This window comes from Somniosus microcephalus, chromosome 9 (genome assembly GCF_052327205.1).
Source record: "Somniosus microcephalus isolate GS21.2 chromosome 9, FLI_Smic_1.0, whole genome shotgun sequence".
NCBI lineage: Eukaryota > Metazoa > Chordata > Chondrichthyes > Squaliformes > Somniosidae > Somniosus > Somniosus microcephalus.
In genome coordinates, this window is record NC_140995.1 from 17911916 (window position 1) to 17937531 (window position 25616).

The 25616-nt window shown below is 46.8% G+C and overlaps 1 protein-coding gene across 1 annotated transcript in view; it reads right to left on the reverse strand.

The window, feature by feature from the left end:
* tpo (thyroid peroxidase) overlaps positions 1-25616 on the reverse strand; it is a 180453-nt gene that overhangs the window by 23912 nt on the left and 130925 nt on the right. The window contains exon 15 of the mRNA XM_085996420.1: positions 279-375. Coding sequence (XP_085852546.1) covers positions 279-375 — 97 coding nt within the window. The remainder of the gene's footprint in view (positions 1-278; positions 376-25616) is intronic.

Genomic DNA, 25616 nt, shown 5'->3' on the forward strand with positions numbered 1-25616 from the left:
AGCTGGGCCAAGCGCAGAAATTAATACCACAGATGCGAACAGCAAGAATATAACCCCAAAAGTCAAATATACATGAGGCCAAAACAATTGTGGAATTGTTTTTGTACAATTATGATGCAAAATATTTGAACAAATCACCTCAACATCTATTCACTCTAGGTTCAAAACGTAACTATGTTACGGAAAATATTTCATTAATGAGGAATATTTCAAAAGGAGAAGGGTTTCAATTAATTGCTCGTGTACTGAGGGAATAGTGTCTGTACAATTGTACTTACCTTTGCTTTAGGGCTAGGAACCCCAGTACAAGGAAGCAACAGAGGACGACCGCTAAAATGATGCAAGCCACTGAAGCTTTAGATAGTCTGCCAGAGTCTAAGAAATAGAAATGCTATATTAGACAATGTCAAAGTGTCAGGCATACTATATTTGCAGAATACTCCTGAGAATAAAGGCTTTACAAATACATGCCTAATGGTTCAGCCTCCTTTCTGTTCCATATCAAGGAAAACATCTTCCTGCATGTGTAATTATCACTCTTCAGCATTTTTAAACCATGTTTCCACAGAAAAGATTTGAAAAAAGAGTCATGTTTAAATGCAAATTTTTTTTAAAAAGCAAAGTGTATTCATACAAGTTAAAGAAAAGGCACTGAAACGTTAGTTGGTCAAAATGCTGATGAGCTAAGCTTTAGTATTCTTTCCCTATAGAATGTAAATAATAAACCACGTGTTATCTTTCCGGGCAAACGATAAACGCTTTGCACCCATTGGGACCTGGGCACTGGGGAGAGGGTCGTCCTTTCTGCCTGCGAACTCGGGGAGATAAAAATAGAGACAGAGACGCAGGCGGTCAGTCAGTTGCAGCAAAGGCTACAAAAATCAGTCAGGTTTTTAAAACAGAAAGCTGTAGAAGGCAAGCTTTGGCCAGCTCAGATGGAGAATGCAAGAGGGTAGTTAGAAGTAATTTTGTTTAAATCGCAAGGCTGAGGTGAGAACGCTTAGCCTGTCCATTGTTTTGCTTCATTGCTTGGCGACAACCTATACTGATTGAATTAAGTGACCCCAAGTCTTAACTGTTGCTCTGTATGTGCCCTTGCTATGAAAGCAGCTGAATGATTTGTAACTAGCCTTATCATACCAAATGTTTTCTTGGTCCACCCTTAAAAATGATTGGAAAGGGATGTTGGGACTCGTGTAAAAGACATGAATATCAGATCACAAGGGGCTACTATTGTTTCACTCTTGGGCTACCAAATCATATGGTTATTGGGCAGTACCAGAACACCCTTAATTTAAGATGTTCAGACTGCTTACTGGAGTGACTAGCACTGCTGTGTCTGAGAGACGATCTAAGGCAAGAACCTGAACTTATAACTGTACTGAATGATAGGGGTCGATTTTAACTCCCCTGCCCGGCGGAAACCGTATGGGGGGAGGAGGGGGGGCAGTTAAATGAAGCTGGGGAGATAGCCACTCCATTCCCATCCCGATCTAGCCAACTGCCGGCAGGGTCATTCTTTACATATGCAGATCGGGATGCAATGACGTAATCAGGACCTGACTGCTAATTTTACCTGAGATCTGAGTGGGGTGGGGGCTGGCAGAAGTGGAAGCTTCCCCACCAGGCCAAAGCTGCTGGGATCTGCATCCAGGGCCAGAAGAGGCCCAAGTGATATAAAAATGTAAAATGTAAATTTAATCCCTGCTCCACTCCCGAATGAGCTGGCCCCTCGCTAGGCTGCGTTCCCATCGCCCCCCCCCCCCCCCCCCCCCCCCCCACCGCCACCGGAGTATCACCAGACTAAATACAAAAACATCTCTTTCACATATCTCGGGTTTTCACAATAGTTGTTTTATACATTTTGAAACAAACCTGCACGGGGTAAATATTAACTGCACCTGAGATTTTCAGAGTCTGCTATTACCCTGCAGATTTTAGATATGACCAATAGTTGTATAGCGTTCTAAAGTCAAAAGGACATTTGAGAATTGCCGTCAGTCCAGTGATTGTGTTATCCAATGCTTGTGATAAATATAATGAAAATTGATGAAAGGTTTCACTTAAATTGACAAGCCAGCAAATAAGCAATAGCCACTGCTTTGAGTTGCCTGTTGAAGTAATCTAATAGAGAAGGGTGAAACATATTTTCTGCTATGGAATTGCTTTTCAACCAGTCACATTTAGGTTTTAGCGCAAAGATAAATTTTTATATATATATATATTACTCAGTCTATTTCAGTCTAACAGAACCAAGCTGTAACCCTTTCCTTTCCATTCCTACCATTTACCCTAGAAAACATTCCAGCATTACTTCTTTAGAGCTTCACGTATATATTATTCCATCTAATACACTTTAAACTCCTTACCATGGCATCGGTTCAAACAGCCATAATGAGATCCCCCCTTCCTGTTAGGCTTTACCCCCTTCCTAAGCATTCAGCTTCAGCAGCTTTTAACCCGGTGATCCTCTCTCCACTTATCCCTGTCCAATAATATTCCCTCAGGCATCTTTCATCCACTTAACCACGAAAGGCTTCCTCTGTGATTAGTTGACTGCAATTATAGGGATGGAAGATTTCAGTCACTTTGGGTCCAGAAAGCAGGAGATGCGAGATAGAAAAGTAGTGACGCAATACTGTACAGATGATTATGCAACACAGGCACCACAAGGTACAAAAACACAGTTATTATATTTCATAATACCTGGGATGGCAGGAATGACGTATGAGGAGAGATTGGGTCGACTGGGCTTATACTCGCTGGAGTTTAGAAGAATGAGAGGGGATCTCATTGAAACTTATAAAATTCTAACAGGACTAGACAGACTAGATGCAGGAAGGATGTTCCCGATGGCGGGGGAGTCCAGAACCAGGGGTCACAGTCTAAGGATAAGGGGTAAGCCATTTAGGACAGAGATGAGGAGGAATTTCTTCACCCAGAGAGTGGTGAACCTGTGGAATTCTCTACCACAGAAGGCAGTTGAGGCCAATTCATTAAATATATTCAAGAAGGAGTTAGATATATTTCTTAAGGCTAAAGGGATCAAGGGATATGGGGAGAAGGCAGGGACAGGGTACTGAGTTTGGATGATCAGCCATGATCTCATTGAATGGCGGAGCAGGCTCGAGGGGCCGAATGGCCGACTCCTGCTCCTATCTTCTGTTTCTATGTTTCTATGAGTTCCGCTTGTTACCGTTATATCATTTGATGTACAGTACATTACAGCGCAGCACTGCCAACCACTGCAATACATGACTTGGGGAAGCACGAAATCAAGTAGACCATGAAATTGAAGTTAATAATTGTTTTATTTTCAACTATCTGTATCTTTTATACATAACCTCAAAGAATGTCTTCCTCGGGCACCTCCAAAAATGCATGAAGCCATTAGTCGGGGTCAAAGTTTACAGCAGTCTTGTAGTGCTAGGCAATGAGCTTTGGCTCCTAAATTTTGAATGTTGTTACCCAGATTGGCTACTTTTATTTCCACGACTTTCAGCACATCACATTGACAGTGAATGTTTGTGCTGATCTTCACGTGGCTAATATTGATTCTATGGAGACTTTACCAGAGTAAGAAGCAGACAATGGTAAACAGAGCTAATGATAATAACTACCAATAAAATGAAAGAGGGCAATTTCTGTGTTGCTACCACCCCATTTGTTCTTATAAATAGGGCGGCAGTGGGTTCAAAATCGAATGGCGGGTCGTCGCCCTAACTTGCCTTGGCTTTGCCATCTGTCTGGGTTTTCGGGCGGACCTCCATCCTGGTGACTGGAGCTCACGTCGGAAACAGGAGACATGTGAAAATCGTAGTCAAAATGATGCAGTTAAGACCATAGTGCCATCTTCACAACACTCCTGCTCATCTCAGCTCCACAAAGGAAACTTTTGACTTAGCTGGAAAGGCCTCTACGCCCTTCCCACCAGCTGCCTGCCTCCTTCAGCCTGGTGTGTAAGCCACGGTGACTCCGCCACTCAGGCCCCGGTTAAAAAGCCATCGGGATCCCATTGACGCCATAAGACCCTGATTAACATTTATGGATGAAGCTCCTGCCTCAGTCTGGCAGGCACCTCACCCGCCACCAAATCCAACGGCCTTAAAACCAGAACTTGGTGGGAACAAAGCAGGAAATGGCGGCGATTCATTGTAAATGCTCACCCGCTACCTTTCCCCCCCATTTAGCTGCTGTTTGATTTTATTTTTGCATTGAGCCATTTTCCTGTTTTCTCAATCTCTGTGAAACGGTGCTTCCTTGAAAAGGTTGCAATGATCTTTGACGTGACATTTCTTCATGAATTTTGGAGCATTTCAGTGTCATTAAGCACAGATTGAAAATTCAACGTGATTTTACACATTGATCATAAGACAATTGATCAGCTGACATTGATATTTGACTTTAAAACATTTAATAACTGCCTCACTAATTGGTTGAGGTCACAGCTTGGTATTTGGCAATAACACCACAATGGTACATGCTCAAACTTTTAACTTCAGGATGACAAGGGCAGTTGTCAACAAACGTGAGAGGTTTGCAGATTTATGACTTTTTTTGTTCTTTTTTGCACCCACTGAGGCTGGTTTTTATTCCATCTACCAGGTGGGAATGGAGGGCTAGTGTAATAAAAATCAAGGCACAACACCTACCGCTCCGCTTCCCTTGACGTCTGGCCTGCCTGGATTGATGAGTTGGGCTTTTATATAGGCGAGCAGTGCCCTTGTCTGAAACAGGCAGGAGCCTACTTACTATATGCAAATCGGGGTCCGAAGGCACGTGTTGGATCCCAATACAATTTTGGACACCCATCGGACAAGCCCCGCCCAGTGGAACTGTACATAGAGCAGCCGAACCAGCGGTCCTTGAAAGGGCCGCTGGAGGTCGCTCCAAAAATACTGCAAGTAAGTTACCACAATGATATTTGTGGAGCCAGGAGCAGCATCAATATTACTGCTGGCTCCACAAGTTTCTTTCTGCCCTCTGCCAGTCCCTCCACTGCCCACCACTACTGTTATCGCCTGCCACCTTCCTCCATAATGGGCTGGATTTTGTCAATGGGGAGCTTTTGGAGGCGGGACTCCCAGTTGTTAGGTTTTAGTCCCGCCTCCATCGACTTGTGGCCAACCCACGCTATTTTCCCTTGATTGACCTTTTTAAGCCCACCCAGCGGGCTTAGCAGGCCAATTAAGGGAAAGCCAGTTACAGGTGACGTCAGCGAGTGCCGTTTCATCTGTCAAGAGCTTTTGACAGATGAAATGTCATCATTTGACGGCTCTGTGAAGCTGTCAAAAACTGACAATCTGTCTTCTAAGTTGTGTCTTTACTCAAGACTCAGTTAGAAAGCCTTCCTGACCAGAAAGCAGAAGGCTGCAGCTTTTGACAGTTCAGCGGCCATTCTGCTTTCTGTGCCGGTGAGCTGAGGGACTCCCGAGAACTGAAGGAAGGAAGCCTGCAGGAAGAAGTAAAGGTAAGTAAAACTTATTAAAACACTTTACACACACCTCACACACTTACCTCTGCACACATGCACCCATCACTCACCTGCACACCGGACATCTCAGCCCCTCCGACCCCCGCAGACCGATGGACCGCCTCGCTGACCCTGGCGAGGTTCGGAGCCGTCGGGAAGCCCACACTTCAAGGCTCAAAATAGGGATTAGCCAAAAAACTGCCTGTTAACTACCTGTTAACAGGCAGTTAATTGGCACTAATCCCCTTCCCGCCTCGAGGAGTTGGGACCCAGCACGGGTCGGCTACCCGCCTCCTGGCAAGATGGCATGGAGGTGGGTTGGGGGGGGCAGGTTGGGACCCAAATTCTGCAATTTTCCCGGCTGTCCCGCCTCCAAACCCACCTCCCCAGGGCTGGCAAGATCCAGCCCTTAATGTTTTTTAGCTGTTCACCAGGCCCGTTCTTGGAGATGATTATTTTCACCTTGTAATTCTGAGGGGGGAAAGTGACATGTATGTTACTTGCATATTGTTAACTAAATGGCCGCGTGATGGGAGTAAGCATATTTTAGCATTTACACTCCAATGACGCCTCTTGTATTGTTTTTGTTATTCTTTGACGGGATATTCTAGCGGGTCTGGAAATAAAAGCAGCTAGTTTTTAACACACCAATTTGTGTGTTTATTCAGACATAATACGTCCGTGCACTGGCCAAACCTAATATCCAACCGATCAGTTTGGCAGGCTGTAACTAGTGGGGTGCCGCAAGGATCAGTGTTGGGGCCTCAGCTATTTACAATCTGTATTAATGACCTAGATGAAGTGACTGAGTGTAATGTATCCTAGTTTGCTGGTGATACAAAGCAAGGTGAGACAGTAAGCTGCGAAGCGAACACAAAGGGCTGGATTTTATCAATGGAGGCGTGTAGGAGGCGGGACTCCTACTTTTGGGGTTGTAGTCCCGCCTCCATCGAGTTGTGGCCAACCCACTCGATTTCCCCTGATTGACCTTATTGAGCCTGCCAGCGGGCTCAGCAGGCCAATTAAGGGCCACCCGGCAACAGGTGACGTCACAGATTGACATTTCATCTGTCAAGAGCTTTTGACAGATGAAATATCAGCGTTTTACAGCTCTTTGAAGCTGTCAAACACTGACAATCTGTACTCTAAGTTAATTCCTTCCTCTCAGGCTGATTTAGAGATCTCTCCAGAACAGAAAGCAGAGGCTGCAATTTTTGACAGCTCGCGGCTATTCTGCTTTCTGTGCCGGTGAGATGAGGGACTCCTGAGACCTGAAGGAAGGAAGCCTGCATTAGTAAGTAAAGGTAAGTAAAACTTATTTAAACACTTTACACACACCAAACAGACTTACCTCTGCACTCATGCACCCATCACTCACCTGAACACCAGACATCTCGAACCCTCCAAGTCCTTCAACCTGACGGTCCGCCTCGCTAACTTGACGTGGTTAGGAGCCGTCGGGCAGCCCACACTTCAGGGATAAAAATAGGGATTAGGCTAAAAACCGCCTGTTAACTACCTGTTAACAGGCAGTTAATTGACACTAACCCCCTTCCCGCCTCGGGGAGGTGGCTCCCAGCACAGGTCGGGTACCCACCTCCTGGAAACGGGCATGGAGGCGGGTTGGGTTCGTGCCCCCCGATTTCGCGATTTTAACCCCCTACATGCCTCCAATCCTGCCTCAACGGCCCGATGAAATTTGAGCCCAAAGAGTCTGTAAAGGGATACAGATAGACTAAGTAAATGGGCAGTCAGGTGGCAGAGGAGTATAATGTAGGGAAATGTGAGATTATTCACTTTGGTAGGAAGAATAGAAAAACAGAATCTTTTTAAATGGTGAGAAACTTTCAAATTTTGGTGTTCAGAGAGATTTGGGTGTCCTCGTGCAAGAAACACAGAAAGCTAGCATGCAGGTACAGCAAGCAATAAGGAAGGCAAATGGCATGTTGGCCTTTTGAAATATAAGAATAAGGAAGTCTTGCTACAATTATACAGGGCCTTGGTGAGACCACACCTGGAGTACTGTGCACAGTTTGGTCTCCTTATCTAAGGAAGGATATACTTGCCTTGGAGGCGGTGCAACGAAGGTTCACTAGATTGATTCCTGGGATGAGAGGGCTGTCCTATGATGAGAGATTGTGTAGAATGGGCCGATACTCTCTGGAGTTTAGAAGAATGAGAGGTGATCTTATTGAAACATACAAGATTTTGAAGGGAATTGACAGGGTAAATGCTGAGAAGTTGTTTCCCCTGGCTGGAGTGTCTAGAACTAGGGGGCATAGTCTCAGGATAAGGGGTCGGCCATTTAAGACTGAGATGAGGAGGAATTTCTTCACTCAGAGGCTTGTGAATCTTTGGAATTCTCTACCCAGATGCTGTGCATGCTGGGTCTTTGAGTATATTCAAGGCTGAGATCGATAGATTTTTGGACTCTAGGGAATCAAGGGATATGGAGATCGGGCGGGAAAGTGGAGTTGAGGTCGATGATCAGCCATGATCTTATTGAATGGCGGAGCAGGCTCGAGGGGCTGTATGGCTTACTCCTGCTCTTATTTCTTATGTTCTTATGATTACCTGCTCTAACCTCTTGGCTCAATCCTTGTCAAGGAATGACCTCAGCCTTGTGAATGTGTAATACCACCCAAATGTACAGAATGGCATAAGAACTCAAGATATATATCTGCAGGCAGCAAAGAATGTGTAATGCAGCATGCATTTTGCATTGTGCTATGGCCTGACAGAACCTGTAAATTGTGTACCACACAATAAGGTAGCAAATAAACTATTTGAAGTAAGTAACTATAGAGCATTTACTCAAAACAGCCATTATTATTTTTGTTGATTGAAATAAGTAAATGTTTTTTTACAATATATGGAGAGAAAGAATAGCAGAGGGTAGAGAAAGAGAGAGCAAGAAAGGGTACAAGGATGTAGGACAAGTCACTCAATGCGCAATTTATCCATTAGGTGATAAGGACTGATTAATAGGATCATACAGCTAAGAGTGCGTTTTCTAGGTTGTGTAAATGAATTGGATAAATTCTGTATTCAGCACGTTACCACAGAATCATTTGATTAAATCATAAATGTAATATGCAACAATATTAGAATTACATTAAAATAACATTTTACTTTCTTATGATATCAATCTTATTTTAGTACAGGTTACTGAAAGTGTCCAGGACACTTTTAATATCTCCTGTATTTTTATGAAAATGGATTAGCTTCTTTTCAAAAGATGTGATCAACCATCTGGAAAATCTTGTTTGCACCAATTAAGGTTAGAAACAATAGGCAGATATAAGCCTATTTTAGTAACACATTATGGAGCACATTAAAATGTCTGGTTCTGTGACATTTTGGCACTCTAAATCTTACAAAAATATTTAATCAGCACAAGAATGAATCCTTATCGCTAACTAATGGTAATGGATACATTTCTCGCTTTAGTCCTTTTCTCGCTTATAAACCTACTAGCTGGAGTGCCCGGTGGTGCCGAGGGTTTTTTGAGGGATGTTGTTGTTGGAAGAGAGAGAGAGAGAGACTGGGGAAGTAGAGAGAGACGGGGGGGGGGGCGGAGAGAGAGAGAGAGAGAGAGACGGGGGGGGAGAGAGAGAGAGACTGGGGGGAGAAGAGAGAGACGGGGGGGGAAGAGAGAGAGAGAGACTGCTGGGTTTAGTTCAGGATTAGCCCGGAGAGAGAGGGGAGGGAAGGAGCGCCTCAGGCCTGGCCCGATGGACCCCTGCGAAAGAAGGAAGGAAGGAAGAAGGCGAGCTCTCCCTCCCTCTCCCACCCCCTCACTCTTTCCCTCCCTCACCCTCTCTCTCTCCCTCCCCCGCCTCTCCCTGCTTTATTCTCTGTCCCTCCCTCCCCTCTCCTGTCCCTCCTGCCCCTCTCCTCCCCCTCCCTCCCCATCTCCTCTCCCTCCCTCCCCCTCTCCTCTCCCCTCCTCTCCATACCCCCCTCCCTCCCCCTCTCCTCCCCCCTCCCCCTCCTCCCTCTTCCCCCTCACCCTCCTCCTCCTCCCTCTTCCCCCCTCCCCCTCCTCCCTCTGCCCCTCTCCCCTCCTCCCTCCTCCCCCCCTCCCCCTCCTCCCTCTTCCCCCTCCCCTCCACCCTCTTCCCTCCTCCCCCTCCTCCCTCTTCCCCCCTCCCCCTCCTCCCTCTTCCCCCCTCCCTCTTACCTCTCCCCTCCCCCTCTCCCCTCCCTGAGCCCTCATCCCCCGCTCCAATCCCTCTTTCCGCCCCGGGGCCCGGGCCTCGGCACCTGGATGAACGCGTTCCCCTGGACGCTTTTGGCAGCCTCGGCCGTCAACCAGATGCCATTGGCCGAGGCAAAGACGGTGACATGGTCGCGGAAATGAATGGCCTTGAGCAGGTTCGACAGGTTGCGGGCACTCCGGAATCCGCTGAACTCGAGGCCCAGGCTTCCCGCGCTGCTAGGCCGCGGCTCCGCGCATCCACTACAATAAAGAGAGATTCCTAAATATTAAAGTTCAGGTTTTAAGCACCCCATAGCGAAGAAGCCAACTGCAGAAAAGAACCTAATGGGGTACACACAGAAAGTGGGAAAAATAAACACACAGAAAGTGGGAAAAATAAATCAATAGTTAGGAATCAAGATGGCGGCCACTCACCTCAGCTCAGAAGGATTAGACCCACCCACACACGCAATGAAACGCCCCCCGTGATGCACCGATTGGTCAACCATCAGGTTAATCCCCTGTACGATTGGTCAACCATCACATCACTCAACGCTAATGAGCGGAATGTTGCCGTTTTTTGAACCTTTTTTGTATACTGTCCGAACAATTTTTGTCTTTTGATATAACATGCGTGTAGGTACGCTGTATAACTTTTGAGTGTATAGCGGACAGACAGAGAGACAGACAGACAAACAGACAAACAGAGAGACAAACAGAGAGACAAACAGAGAAACAAACCATTTTATATATATAGATATGTACGATTTACAGTGCCAATGACGCAGATATAGAAATTTAGCTCAGCTCAGGGACAAGTTATTAAATGGGCTACTTTCATAGCATTGGGAGTAGATCTGAAAACCGCATCAATATTGGAAAACATAGAAACATAGAAGATAGGAGCAGGAGTAGGCCATTCGGCCCCTCGAGCCTGCTCCGCCATTCAATGCGATCATGGCTGATCATCCAAATTCAGTACCCGGTCCCTGCTTTCTCCCCATACTCCTTGATCCCTTTAGCCTTAAGAAATATATCCAACTCCTTCTTGAATATATTTAATGTATTGGCCTCCTCATTTCTGTCCTAAATGGCTTACCCCTTATCCTTAGACTGTGACCCCCTGGTCCTGGACTCCTCGACCATTGGGAACATCCTTCCTGCATCTAGTCTGTCCAGTCCTGTCAGAATTTTTTAAGTTTCAATGAGATCCCCTCTCATTCTTCTAAACTCCAGCGAGTACAAGCCCAATCGACCCAATCTTTCCTCATACGTCATTCCTGCCATCCCAGGTATCAGCCTGGTGAATCTTCGCTGAGCTCCTTCTGTAGTGTATGTACCTTTAAGAGCCGCTGTGTACTGTAATACCGGTAGTGGCCACTCGGGTATATAAGCCTGTATAGTGTCTTGTATCTTTTAGTTCACCTCCAGACTTTGTTCAGTAAACACCTGTTAAACCAACTCCTGCATTCCGTGTCTCCATTAACACACGGATACAACAGTGGTGACGAATTGGAAACAGACTTACCTGCAATTCGGCAGCACCTCAAGGAGATCGATTCCTCAGACGAAGGTCGAAGAAAAAAAACGGAAAAAAAAAAACCTGTGGTTTCACCAGCTAGCCGGGCTGGTGGCAGGTACTGCACTAATCCTTCCTGGTCAGCGGGCTGGGGCTCGATCGGGTGGCTCTGCAGCGGGGCCGAGCAGCGAGTCGGAAGGCAGAGGCAAACAGAGATGGAGGGTGGAGCACTCGGGAGACGGCCGGCGTTGCAAAGCAGTTCGGCGTTCGGACCAAGCAGAGGGAGGGAAAAGTCCCAGAGAGTCCGGCAGGAGCGAGTCTCCAACTATTAAAAATATCTGTGTAAATAAAAACCGCGGAGAACAGCGTTGTCAGCAGCGGCAGCGGCCGGAAAGCGCGGGAGGCGCCATTTTTTTCTCGGCAGGGAAGAAAGGAAAGCGCGGGAGATGCCATTTTTGATTTTCAGGATGCCTAAGACTGGCAATATTACTGCTTTCAATAGTGATATAGAGGATTGGGCCACATATGTGGAAAGAGTGGAGGTATATTGCACAGCGAATGAAGTAGAGGATGATAAAAAGGCATCGGTACTTCTAAATCTGATGGGCGCAAGGACATACGGGCTGTTACGAAACTTAATCACTCCAGCCAAACCGATGGACAAGAATTTTAAGGAGATTGTTGATACCCTACAGGAGCACTTAAACCCAACACCGCTGCTGATGGCGGAACGATTCAAATTCTTCAGGTGGAATCAGCACAAGAATGAAAGTAACGCTGATTACCTCACCGAATTAAGAAAGCTGTCAAAGCACTGCCAATTCGGGGCAGGACTGGCAGATTCTCTACGAGACAAATTTATCTGCGGTCTCCTAAGTGAAGGAACACAGAAAAGGCTACTTTCTGAGAAAGATTTGACACTGGACAAGGCTTTCAGTGTGGCTGTATCATACGAAGCAGCAAGAGGAGCTGCAGAGATACAGCAAAAGCCACAGGACTTTGGCACCCATGAAATGACACAGGGTTTCGAGAGATGTTATCGCTGCGGCAGATCGACCCATGACCAGAGGGACTGCTGGTTCAAGGACAAAGCATGCAGGCAATGCGGAAAGATGGGACACATTGCACGTGTATGCCAATCTGGAAACAAAAAATCCACTGACAGAAAAAAAATCAATAAGGAAAAGTACAGAAAGGTACAAATGATGACGGACAGTGGCTCCGAAGACCAGAAGAGCGATAGCGACTCCGAAAACAAGAGACTAAGCTGTCTCAAATTACATAATGTAATTGCCAAAGAAGGTTACCAGACCATTTGGGTTACCCTCACGATAGCGGGGTCCCCAGTTAAAATGGAGCTAGATACAGGATCAGCTCTGACTGTCATAAGTCGACGGGATTACGAGCGGCTATATCCGCATATACCTTTGAAAGACACATCCATTATCTTGAAGACATATACGGGGCAGAAAGTATACCCCAGAGGGAAAATAAGGGTGCCTGTTGTATACAACGGCAAGGAAATACAGAAGTTGTATTTATACGTTCTGCAAGATGGTGGTCCACCGCTGTTGGGACGTGAATGGATCAGGAAGATACGTTTAGACTGGCACTCCATTCAGGCACTGACGGTGACCAGTAAGAAAAAAAATGATGATGATGTCATACCTGAACGATTAAAAGACATCTTGGCCAACGCCAAAGAAGTGTTTCAACAGGAACTAGGAACCTTGAAAGGCGTCACCGCCTCAATAAAAGTGGAAGGTGCGGCAATTCCTAAGTTTTTTAAGGCAAGGCCAGTGCCATACGCAATTCGTCCAGCAGTCGAGGCAGAGCTGGAGAATTTGGAAAAGGCAGGCATGTTGTCCAAGGTAGATTGGAGCGAGTGGGCAACACCCATCGTCCCGGTCATGAAGAAAACGTTGAATAATGATAAATCTGAAGAACAGAGAAAAATTCGCATCTGTGGGGACTTCAAGGTGACTGTAAACCCGGTCCTTCACACGGTGCAGTATCCTCTTCCGAGGATAGAAGATATTTTCGCCTCACTATCCGGAGGGAAACGTTTCACCAAAATTGACTTGGCACAGGCATATCTACAGATGGAGGTTGAGGAGGCCTCTAAAAAGTATCTCACGATAAACACACACAAAGGCCTGTACCAGTACAATCGACTGGTTTTCGGAGTAGCATCAGCTCCAGCTATCTGGCAAAGAGCTATGGAGCAAGTCCTGCAAGGGATTCCGGGGACTCAATGCTACCTAGACGACATCCTTGTAACAGGAGAAAACGACAACGAGCACCTTGCCAATTTGGAGCAGGTGCTCACTAGGCTGAGAGAACGGGGCCTACGAGCAAATCGACCTAAGGGCGAATTTTTCCAGAAACAAATATCATATTGTGGCCATATAATTAACGAAGAAGGGTTACATAAGTCACCTGAAAAAAATTGAAGCGGTCATAAAAGCCCCAGCACCTGAAAATGTCTCACAATTAAGGTCGTTCCTGGGATTGATAAATTACTGTCATAAATTTTTACCGAACTTGTCAACTGTTCTGCACCCTCTTAACGCACTGCTACAAACGGGAGTAATTTGGAAATGGAGCGAAGACTGTAAACGTGCCTTCCATAAATGCAAAGGCTTGATCACGTCCAAGGAAGTGTTGGCTCATTACAACCCATCACTGCCAATCAGACTGGCGTGCGATGCATCCCCTTACGGCATAGGAGCAGTATTATCGCATAGATTCCCTGATGGCTCGGAGCGGCCGATAGCTTTTGCGTCACGCTCATTGAACTCAGCTGAGCGTAACTATGCCCAGATCGACAGGGAAGCACTCAGCCTGGTGTGGGGAGTGAAGAAATTCAACCATTACCTACACGGACAAAAATTTACCTTGTTGACTGACCATCAACCCCTCGTCTCCATATTCAACCCTAAAAAGGGCGTTCCCATTATAACAGTGCAAAGGCTACAGAGGTGGTCCCTTTTCCTAGGGGCACACCAATATGACATACAATACAAAGGATCAAACAGCATGGGAATGCTGACGGTTTATCGCGCCTACCGTTGCCAACGTTAGAAGAGGCACCTACAGTGGACCCAGTGGAGATGTTCCACTCAACCATAGTGGAATGTCTACCAGTAACAAATTCTACCATTGAAAAGGAAACGAGAAATGACCCGACTCTCTCACGAGTCTACGATTTAACGGTGAAGGGATGGCCAGCACATGGCGAACCACTGTTGCCAGCATTCTCGCAAAGAAGAGAACAGCTGTCAGTGTGCCGAGGAACCTTGATGTGTGGATCCAGAATGGTGATTCCACCCAAACTCCAGGATAAAGTGCTAAAGGAGCTTCATGAGGGGCATCTGGGTGGAGTGAAAATGAAGAACCTAGCCAGAGCGTTTGTGTGGTGGCCAGGTATCAATGGAGACATCGAAGAAATGACCAAGAGCTGTCTAGGATGCCAGAAGGTCCAAAACGCCCCACCACAAGCCCCTCTACATCCATGGGAGTGGCCCTCATCTCCATGGCAAAGGGTACATATCGACTTTGCTGGTCCATTTATGGACTCAATGTTCTTAAGCGCGGTTGATGCACACTCCAAGTGGCCGGAGGTAATAAAGATGTCCTCCACCACCACGGAAAAAACCATCACAGTATTAAGGACCATATTTGCCAGGAATGGGCTGCCTGAACAGATCTGTTCTGATAATGGACCGCAATTTGTGTCCGAAAAATTCAGGAAGTTCTTAAAAAAACAATGGGGTTAAGCACTACACATCCGCCCCATACCATCCCGCCACCAATGGATTAGCTGAAAGGTTTGTCCAGACCTTCAAGAAGGCCATAAAGGCCATGGGTAATGAAGACATAAATCTACAACATAAGATAGATAACTTCTTGTTTGCGCACAGGAATGCAACACATGTGGTTACAAACCAAACTCCCGCCATGATGTTTTTCAATAGAAGACTAAGATGCCGGCTGGATTTGATCAAGCCAAACATCAGAAGGGACGTAGAGAACCGGCAATTTCAAGGCATGAATGAAAGGCCAACTAGAACCTTCCAGATAGGTCAACAAGTTTTGGCCCGGGACTACCGTACCGAGAAATGGCAGCCTGGAACTATTTGCACACGACTAGGACCGCTGATGTATACCGTGGACATTGGAGAAAGTATAATAAGGTGCCATGCTGACCAGATCATAGAGTCATCCGAAAAGGGACAACCTACACCACAACTCTATACGCCTAATGATGAAGCAGAGATACCCATAGTATCTACCTCCGATCCGGTGATACTGGAACCAGATGAACCCGACACTGGCATTCAAGCCGAATCGACCTTGCCAAAAGAACCTACTACACCACCGAAAACTACTACACCACCGAGGCGTTATCCGGACCGAGTCAGGAAGCCTCCAGAGAGACTGACTTATAATTGATTAACTGCAGCAAATGTGTAGATTATTGTTCTTGTAAACATGTTATTTAATGATTACTTAAAATGTTATGTACCAATTATCTAAAAGGGGAGGAATTGTAGTGTATGTACCTTTAAGAGCCCCTGTGTACTGTAATACCGGTAGTGACCACTCGGGTATATAAGCCTGTATAGTGTCTTGTATCTTTTAGTTCACCTCCAGACTTTGTTCAGTAAACACCTGTTAAACCAACTCCTGCATTTCGTGTCTCCATTAACACACGGATACAACACCTTCCATGGCAAGAACATCCTTCCTCAGATAAGGCGACCAAAACTGCACACAATACTCAAGATGTGGTCTCACCAAGGCCCTGTATAACTGCAGCAAGACATCCTTGTTCCTGTACTCAAACCCTCTCGCTACAAAGGCCAACATGCCATTGGCCTTCTTAACCGCCTGCTGCACCTGCATGCTTACCTTCAGCGACTGGTGGACAAGGACACCCAGGTCTCGTTGCACTTCCCCTTCTCCCAATCTATTGCCATTCAGATAATAATCTGCCTTCCTGTTTTTGACACCAAAGTGGATAACCTCGCATTTATCCACGTTATATTGCATCTGCCATGCTTTTGCCCAATCACCCAACCTGTCCACATCATCCTGGAGTTGCTTGGCATCCTTCTCACAGCACACACGCCCACCCAGCTTTGTGTTGTCTGCAAATTTGGAGATATTACATCTAGTTCCCTTTCCTAGATCATTAATATATATTGTGAATAGCTGTGGCCCAAGGACCGATCCCTGCGGTACCCCACTAGTCACTGCCTGCCACTCGGAAAAAGACCCGTTTATTCCAACTCTTTGCTTTCTGTCTGCCACCCAGTTCTCTATCCAAGTCAATACCTTGCCCCCAATCCCATGTGCCTTAACTTTACACACTACTCTCTTATGCGGGACCTTATCGAAAGCCTTCTGAAGGTCCAAATATACCACATCCACTGGTTCTCCCTTATATATTTAACAGTTACATCCTCATAAAATTCCAGGAATACACTCAGATGGCTCAGTGGGTGAATACACTCGGTGCAGCTGTTATCCACATACACCATAAAGGTACCAGGTTCAATCCCTGACCTGTGCCAAGTTAGCTGACCTCAGCTTGGGCAGTGGCGGGCGACGTCGGTGGCGGCTCCCGATCCCGCTGCTGCTCCAGCCCACTGTCAAAAATGAATTTCCCTTGAGAGGGCTTGTTAAACCCGCCCAGCGTGTTTTCCGGCCAATTAGAGGAAGCGGGTCCGGTGACGTCATTTGATGGCGCGTCATCAGCCGGTTTCCTTAAACGTCCAACTTTAATTTGACATTTGTGCTGTCAGTGTTCTACAGCAATGAAATGCTGCAAACACAGACAAGCAATGCACAAAGGTGCAGGGCTGCACTCAGGCTCTCCCATTACTCCCTCCATATGCTTGTGGAGGGAGTCACAGCATGCAGGGAGGCCCTCTTCCCTTCCGATGGGTGGAAGAGACCTCCCCAGGAGATCAACATAGCTTGGTTGCACATTGCAGAGGAGGGAACAAGCAGGGATGTGGTGAGGAGAATCTGGCTGCAGTGCCACAAATGTTTCAATGATCTCAGTACAACGTTAGCACAAAGCCACACTCAACCTCATCCTGCTGTTCCTCTCATCACATTCCCATCACTCTGCCTTCCCTACCCTACTCCTGCACATCCTTACTCACACCAAATTACCTTGCACCTCCACCCAATCCTCTCCATCTACATTATCACTTCCCCAACTCACTAGCCACCCCTCACACTCACCCTCATCCTAGTGCAATCATACCAACTAACAACACAGAAGGGTAGGCACTTGGGTGTTTTATCTAATGTTCATGTAAAGTTTCTGTTGATGTGGTGTCAAACATTGAAACCTTTATTTTCAACACTTTGTGTTCTTGGACAGATTTGTGTGCACCTTTGGAAGTGGCTTAGTGAGTTGCAGTGAATGATGAGATGTAATGGTACACCCCCCCCCCCACTCCAATGGTGATGAGTATGAAAGGAATGGCTTTGGCATTGTAGGAATGCTTTATGGTGTTGGTGTGGGGTGGTGCCAACCTGGTGCATTATGTGGCAGCCAGGATGTACAGTGTCAAGTGAAGTAAATCTGGCCATGGTAAGGCCTCCCAGGCAGCAATGTGGTTGGGTGCTAATGCCCTCTGTTCTGTACAGCATCAGTTGATTGTGGAGAAGGTTGGTGGTTTTGTTGGTGCTGCTGGTGTTGGGGCTGATTGTGGTGGGATTCTGACCAAGGTGAGAGAGTATAAAGAGCACCCATGCTGATGGAATAGATGGCAGGTGAAGTAGAGATGACAGAAGCGATCCGTCAATGGTGAGAGCGGTAATAAAGTCAGACTGGATGGAGACTTGTGCAAAGACTTGCAGCATGATGAATCTGGTGTAGAAATGCAGAGAGGAGGAGCTTGTGGCTGAGGGAAGATATCTTTGTAAGGTGGGAGCTTTTACTTGACATTTGAAGATGTCAACTCATCAGCTGATTCAATTGCCACTGACCTCCCGCCTCAGCTTCACAGATGTGAAACCCATGGGCAAGCTGTCAAATTCAAAAGGTCAGTTTAAAACCATTGTTGAGTGTTGTTGGAGCTTCATTCATCCAGGCAAGTGGAGAGTATTCCATCACACTCCTGACTCATGCCTTGTAGATGGTGAAAAGGCTTTGGGGAGCCAGAAGTTGAGTCACTCATCGCAGAATACCTAGCCTCTGACCTACTCTTGTTGCCACAGTATTTATGTGGCTGGCCCAGTTAATTTTCTGGTCAATGGTAACCCCCAGGATGTTGATGGTGGGGGATTCAGCGATGGTAATCCCGTTGAATGTCAACGGGAGGTGGCTGGATGTTTTCTTGTTGGAGGTGGTCATTGCCTGGCACTTGTGTGGCACAAAAGTTACTTGACACTATCAGCCCAAGCCCAAGCATGCAGGCATGGACTTCATTATGTGAGAGTTGCGAATGGAACTGAACACTGTGCAATCATCAGCGAACATCCCCACTTCTGACCTTATGATGGAGGGAAGGTCATTCATGAAGCAGCTGAAGATGGTTGGGCCTAGGACACTGCCCTGAGGAACTCCTGAAGCGATGTCCTGGGGCTGAGATAATTGGCCTCCAACAACCACAACCATTTTCCTTTGTGCTAGGTATGACTCTAGTCAGTGGAGAGTCTTCCCCCTGATTCCAAGTGACTTCAATTTTACTAGGGCTCCTTGATGCCACACTCGATCAAATGCTTGATCTCAAGGGCAGTCACTTGTGCCTCACTTCTAGAATTCAGCTCTTTAGTCCATGTTTGGACCAAGGCTGTAATGAAGTCTGGAGCCAGGTGGTCCTGGCGGAACCCAAACTGAGCATTCACGAGCAGGTTATTGGTGAGTAAGTGCCACTTGATAGCACTGTCGACAACACCTTCCATCACTTTGCTGATGACTGAGAGTCTTCCAAGTGGTGTTCAACATGCAGGAATACTGATTCATCAGCTGAGGGAAAGCGATAGGTTGTAATCAGCAGGAGGTTTCCTTGCCCATGTTTGACCTGCACATTTTCCGTTCTTCCTAGAGTTTTCCTATGTGGGGTGCTGTTTGCTTTTTTGAATGCACTTATCTAGTTGTACAGCCATCTTTAATGATCTGTGTATTGGCACACCAAAGACCCTCTGTTCCTTTACCCAAATAAAATTATTCTTTTACTATTTAAAGTGTATTTCCTTTTCCTATTCTTACTTTCAAAATGTATTATTTCATATTCTTCTACATTGAACTTTATCTGCCATCTAAAGACCCATACTGCTGACTAATCTGTCTTCACCTGCACTCTTTCACAATCTTCATAACAATTTCCTCCCCAATTTGGAGTTGTCAGCAGATTTCTATATTGTCCCCTCAATTACTAAACCATTTATGTATATGGTAAACACAGACTTCTCTGGAACACCATTTCATTATCATTCCAGGCTGAGAAATATTTTTTTACCCTTACCATTTACTTTCTGCCCTTCAACCATCTCCCTATGTACCACATTCTCCTTAATTCCATGTGCTGTTTTCTTTGCCGTAAGTATCATATATATGACACCATATGAAATGCTTTTTGAAAATCCATATATACCACATACTCTATCCTCTCTGTTATTTCTTCAAAGGCCAACCAAGCATGTGTTCCCTTTTAGAATTCATGCTGACTGGCCCTGGGTTAGCTTCTGTTTCTACAATCGCTCAGTGATTTCATTCTGTATTATCGATGCTGGTCAATTACCAACAACTGAAGTAAGACTAACTAGTCTATAATTTCCTGGCTTATCTCTGTTCCCTCTTTTGAAGAAGTGAGTAACATTTGCAACTTTCCAGTCATTTTGGAAAATAGTTATCAAACTTTCTGCTATTTCTTTTCTTCATTCTCTCCGAATCCTCAGATGTATATCATCAGGTCCTGGTGATTTGTCCATCTTAAGTTTGAGTAACTTCTTTAGTAGCATTTCTAGTGGAAATATGTTTTGGGTAGGAAGAATACAATTGGTCCACATCGTTTACCCTTTCAAACCACCTCTTGGTTTCTTTACTGTTGTTCTGGAAGTGATAGCCTTCTATCTGATTTCCAAATAGGAATTCATCCAATCCTTTTTTAAAATCTGCTACGGCTTCCTGTTCTATTTTCCCTGCTGGTAATTTGTAGCACAGTGCCGCCTTACTAAAAATATTTCCTATTTTCTTTTCACATCCTTGACCTTCAGCTGACGGTTCTACAATCTGAATTCAGAAGAATGAGAGGCGATCTTATCGAAACATATAAGATTGTGAGGGGGCTTGATTGGGTGGATGCGGTGAGGATGTTTCCACTGATGGGTGAGACTAGAACTAGGGGGCATAATCTTAGAATAAGGGGCTGCCCTTTCAAAACTGAGATGAGGAGACACTTCTTCACTCAGAGGGTAGTAAATCTATGGAATTTGCTACCTCAGAGAGTTGTGGAAGCTGCGACATTAAATAAATTTAAAACGGAGATAGACAGTTTCCCAGCTGATAAGGGAATAAGGGGTTACGGGGAGAGGGCAGGGAAGTGGACGTGAGTCTAAGTTCGGATCAGCCATGATCCTATTGAATGGCGGAGCAGGCCCGAGGGGTCACATGGCCTACTCCTGCTTCTTATGTTCTTATGTTCTTATGAATTTCCAGATTCCCAGTGAAAACTGAGGGAAAGTACTTAGTTAGGATCTCTTCTGCTCCCTTACTCTCTACTACAGGGTTGCCTTTTACATCTCTTAGCAGCCCTACCCTTACCTTGATTGCCATCTTACTATAAAGGTGCCTATGGGGAACCTTTTAATTGCTCTTTATGTTTTTTGCTAACTTTCTCTCATACTCCCTTTCTATTCTCCATTTTTGTAGCTTTCTTTCATTTTTAATATTTTCCCTTTTTCATTATCTGCTCTGTAAATGGTAAATGCATCTATTTTTTAAAATTTCAAATTTGATTGATCTCCCTATTTGCCCATTAAACCCTAGCTTTTCATATATTCCCTTTTTTTAGAATACGCTTGATTTGTATTCATTCTATCTTGTGTTTAAATATTTCCCATTGCTGATCTATAGTTCTATTGCCAATTTTTCCTTCCATTTTTATCTTGCTATAATCTGCTTTTCTGAGTCAAGTATCATTGCCATTGACTCCTTCCTTTTCTATACTTTCACTGAACCTACTTATAATTGTGATCATTGTTTTCCAAATTTTCCCCTACCTTTAAGTTGCCGACTTGTTTTGCTTCATTACCCAGAACTAGGTCAGGTGTCTTAATGTAAATGTACACTCTCAGGAGCCGCAAGCCTACATTTCGTTGTACTGCACTTGTGCACTAACAATGACAATAAAAGTTGATTTGATTTGATTTGATTTGGTACTTCTTTCCTTGTTGGAATAGCAACACATTGACTAAGATACACGGCAAAAAAAAATCCCTTTCTGATTTCAAATATTTTCCCCATCTAAGACTATTACTAGATAATTTTCTACAATTATGGCTCTTTTATTAATACACACCTCTCTAATTTATCTACAAATTTCACCCTCGATTTCCTTGCACTGATTAGCAGTCTGTACTATATACCCAGTAATGCGACTCTTCAGCTCAAATTAAATACCTTGGCCTAGAAATTCGGTTGTGGGTCCGCCAGGGCTTTAGCGCCCGAAATTTTGCGCCGGCGTTAATGCCGCTGCGCCCGATGAAAATTCGGTTGCCCCGGGCCCAGACGGCGGCGGGCGCTAATGGAGGGTTTTTGCGCCTCACTATGGGCGTTCAGTGCAGTTTTGAGGCGCTAATCCCCCGCTGCGGCACCCGAGGCGGTGCGGCAGGCTGGGGTACTGCAGGCCTCCTCCTTCTGTTAAGGAGGAGCTGCCTGCAGCCGACCGCTGGCCGGTCGATTCGCCCGACAAATGAGCCCGGCACCTCGGGGAAGAGCCGGGCTCGCGGGCCACACACATCAGTGCCGCGGGGGGGGGTGGTGGAGGAGTCCGGGGAGGGAGGTGCGGGCAGGCGGCCGCCGGGAAAGCGTCCGGCCGCCGCTCCACCTTTATGCGCCGGCGCAAAGGTGTGTTACATCCCTTTCAACAATCGTTGGTTGCGGCTGCCACGGGCGAGGCGGCCGCAACTGAATTTGGGCTTGGGGCCGGGTTACCACGGCAACCGGGACGCTGCGCACACCGATGACGTCATCGGTGCCGGCGCAGCGCTACCGGCTAACGCCGATGGTAGGGCCCAACGCAATTTCGTTACCAGCTATAATTCCGGCGCAAGACCCTCTAACGCCTCTAATTGGGCGCTAACCCCACCGAATTTCTAGGCCCTTCTGTTTGGACCACTTCTCTATTAAAATCTTTACCCTTTAGTGCTATGATATTGTCTCTAATTAATACTATCTCTTCCTTTGCTGTCCCTCCTGAAAGTTTTATAATCCAGAATAATTAACTGCCTATCCTGATGCACCCATGTTTCAGTTATTACGATTATGTCATAGGAGGGAATTTTGCCAGCCCTGGGGAGGCGGGTTTGGAGGCAGGACTGCTGGGAAAATGGCAGAATTTGAGGGCGGGTACCCATCCCCCCCCCAACCCACCTCCACGCCAGCTTCCCAGGAGGCGAGTAGCTGACCCGCGTTGGGAGCCACCTCCCCGAGGCGGGAAGGGGTTTACAGCCACTTAACTGCCTGTTAACAGGTAGTTAACAGGCATATAAGAGGATTATCCCCATTTTACCCCTGCAAGTGCGGGCTTCCTGACGTCGGGAAACCCCGCCAGGGTCAGCGAGGCGAGCAGTGGGTCTGCGGGGGTCAGAGTGGTCCAAAATTGCACTGTAGAGGTGAGTGATGGGTGCAAGTGTGGAGAGGTGAGTATGTGAGGTGAGTGAAAAGTGTTAGAAAATGTTTACTTAACTTTGTTTCTTCCTGCAGGCTTCAACCGTTGGGGAACTGGAGACTCCGGCATCTCACCAGCAGAGATGACAGAATGGCGGCTGCATTCTCTGATGCAACAGCCATCTGATTTCTGCTCAGTAGATAGATTTGATGAGACTTGAATACAAGGACTCATCAAACAATATAGAATGTCAGTGATTGACAGCTTCACAGAGCTGTCAAACGATAACAATTCATCTGTTGAATTGAAACGTCATACGCTGATGTTCTCTGTAACTGGCTTCCCTTTAATTGGCCTGCTGAGCCCGCTGGGCGGGCTTAACAAGGTCATTCAAGGGAAAATAGCGTGGGTTGGTCACAAGTTGATGGAGGCGGGACTAAAACCCGACAAGTGGGTGTCCCGCCTCCAAAAGCTCACCATTGGCAAAATCCATCCCTTAGTGTTTTAGTCGATGATTATAGTATCTCTATATTCTATGCACTGATATACAGGCATTCCATAGGGTTGGACATTTTTTTCTTTTATTGCCTTCCCACATCCTGATTTTTTTCTTTTTTACTATCTTTACGGGCTGAATTTTCATTGAGGAGGCGGGTAGGAGGCGGGACTACAACTTTTGGGTTTGTAGTCCCGCCTCCATCGAGTTCTAGCCAATCCACGCGATTTTGACTTAATTGATCTTGTGGAGCCCGCCCAGCGGGCTCAGCAGGCCAATTAAGGGCCACCCGGCAACAGGTGACGTCACAGATTGATATTTCATCTGTCAAGACCTTTTGACAGATGAAATATCAGCGTTTCACAGCTGTTTGAAGCTGCCAAACACTGACAATCTGTACTCCAAGTTAATTCCTTCCTCTCAGGATGATTTAGAGATCTCCCTGGAACAGAAAGCTGAATGCTGCAATTTTTGACAGATCGCGGCCATTCTGCTTTCTGTGCCGGTGAGATGAGGGACTCCCGAGACCTGAAGGAAGGAAGGCTGTAAAGGTAAGTAAAACTTCTTTAAACACACCAATCACACTTACCTCTGCACTCATGCACCCATCACTCACCTGAACACCGGACATCTCGACCCCTCCAAGCCCTTCAGCCCGACGGCCCGCCTCGCTAACTTGGCGTGGTTTGGAGCCGTCGGGAATCCCACATTTCAAGAATGAAAATAGGGATTAGGCTAAAAACTGCCTGTTAACTACCTGTTAACAGGCAGTTAATTGGCACTAATCCCCTTCCCGCCTCGGGGAGGCGGGTCCCTGTCGGGTACTTGCCTCCTTTGAAACTGGTATGGAGGCGGGTTGGGGGTGGGATGGGTTCGTGCCCCCCGATTTCGGGATATTAACCCCCCACACGCCTCCAATCCCGCCTCCACGGCTCAATGAAAATCCTGCCCGATGAGTCTTGAATACAAGGACTCAGCAAACTACAGAGAATGCCAGCGTTTGACAGCTTCACAGAGCTGTCAAGCGATGACAATGCATCTGTCAAAAATTTTTGACAGATGAAACGTCATACGTTGACGTTCTCTGCAACCGGCTTCCCCTTAATTGGCCTGCTGAGCCCGCTGGGCGGGATTAACAAGGTCAATCAAGGGAAAATAGCGTGGGTTGGCCACAAGTCGATGGAGGTGGGACTAAAACCCGACAAGTGGGAGTCCCGCCTCCAAAAGCTCCCCTTTGGCAAAATCCAGCCCTTAGAGCTAAAAATTGAGTAGCGCCCCAATTGAGGCGCTAGCTTTGCCGGGGCGCTAAAAATTAGCGCCCCCGTGCTGGAAATTGAGTGGTTGCACCCCAAGAGGGAAACGAGGTGCTACTGGAAGCGCCCCGCATCCCTCTGGGGGCGCTGCGTGTGAATATCGTGGCGCAACATGCCGCAGCGCCACACGCTGCAGCACGTCGCACCGCGGTATTGCAGGCCTTCCTCCCCTTCTTAAAGGGGAGGGGCCTTGTGCAGCGTGATCTGGGGCCCAGCTGGGCCCCCGGGGATCGGGAGTGCAGACAAAAGAGCCCGGCACCCAAGAGAAGTGCCGGGCTCTTGGAGCACGGCCGGCACTCCACGAGGTGGAGGGTTCAGGAGGCCGGGGACGGGAGCACAGGCAGGTGCTGGCAGGCGGCCAGCAACAAAAATGGCCGCCCCGCACCTCGCCTTTAAATTGCGCCTCCCTGGCCGCAGGTACGCCACCCTGACCCTGTCGGACATAGCATCCAGCGGTAAATCAGGGGGCTCACGAAGATCACGGCCGGGGCGTGAGCGGGGCACTGCACACACCAATGACATCATTGCCAGTGGCGCAGCGCTACCGGTTAGCGCCACCACTAACCTCCCGCTGAATTTTGCGGGAGGCGTGGGCAGTGCCACGCCTGGGCACTAGTTGGTTTGCGCCCCACTTAGCGCCCTCTTAAGGCGTTAACGGGTGGCGCAACCAACTGACTTTTTCCCCCTTAGTGTTTTAGTCAATGATTATAGTACCTCTATATTCTATGCACTGAGATACAGGCATTCCATAGGGTC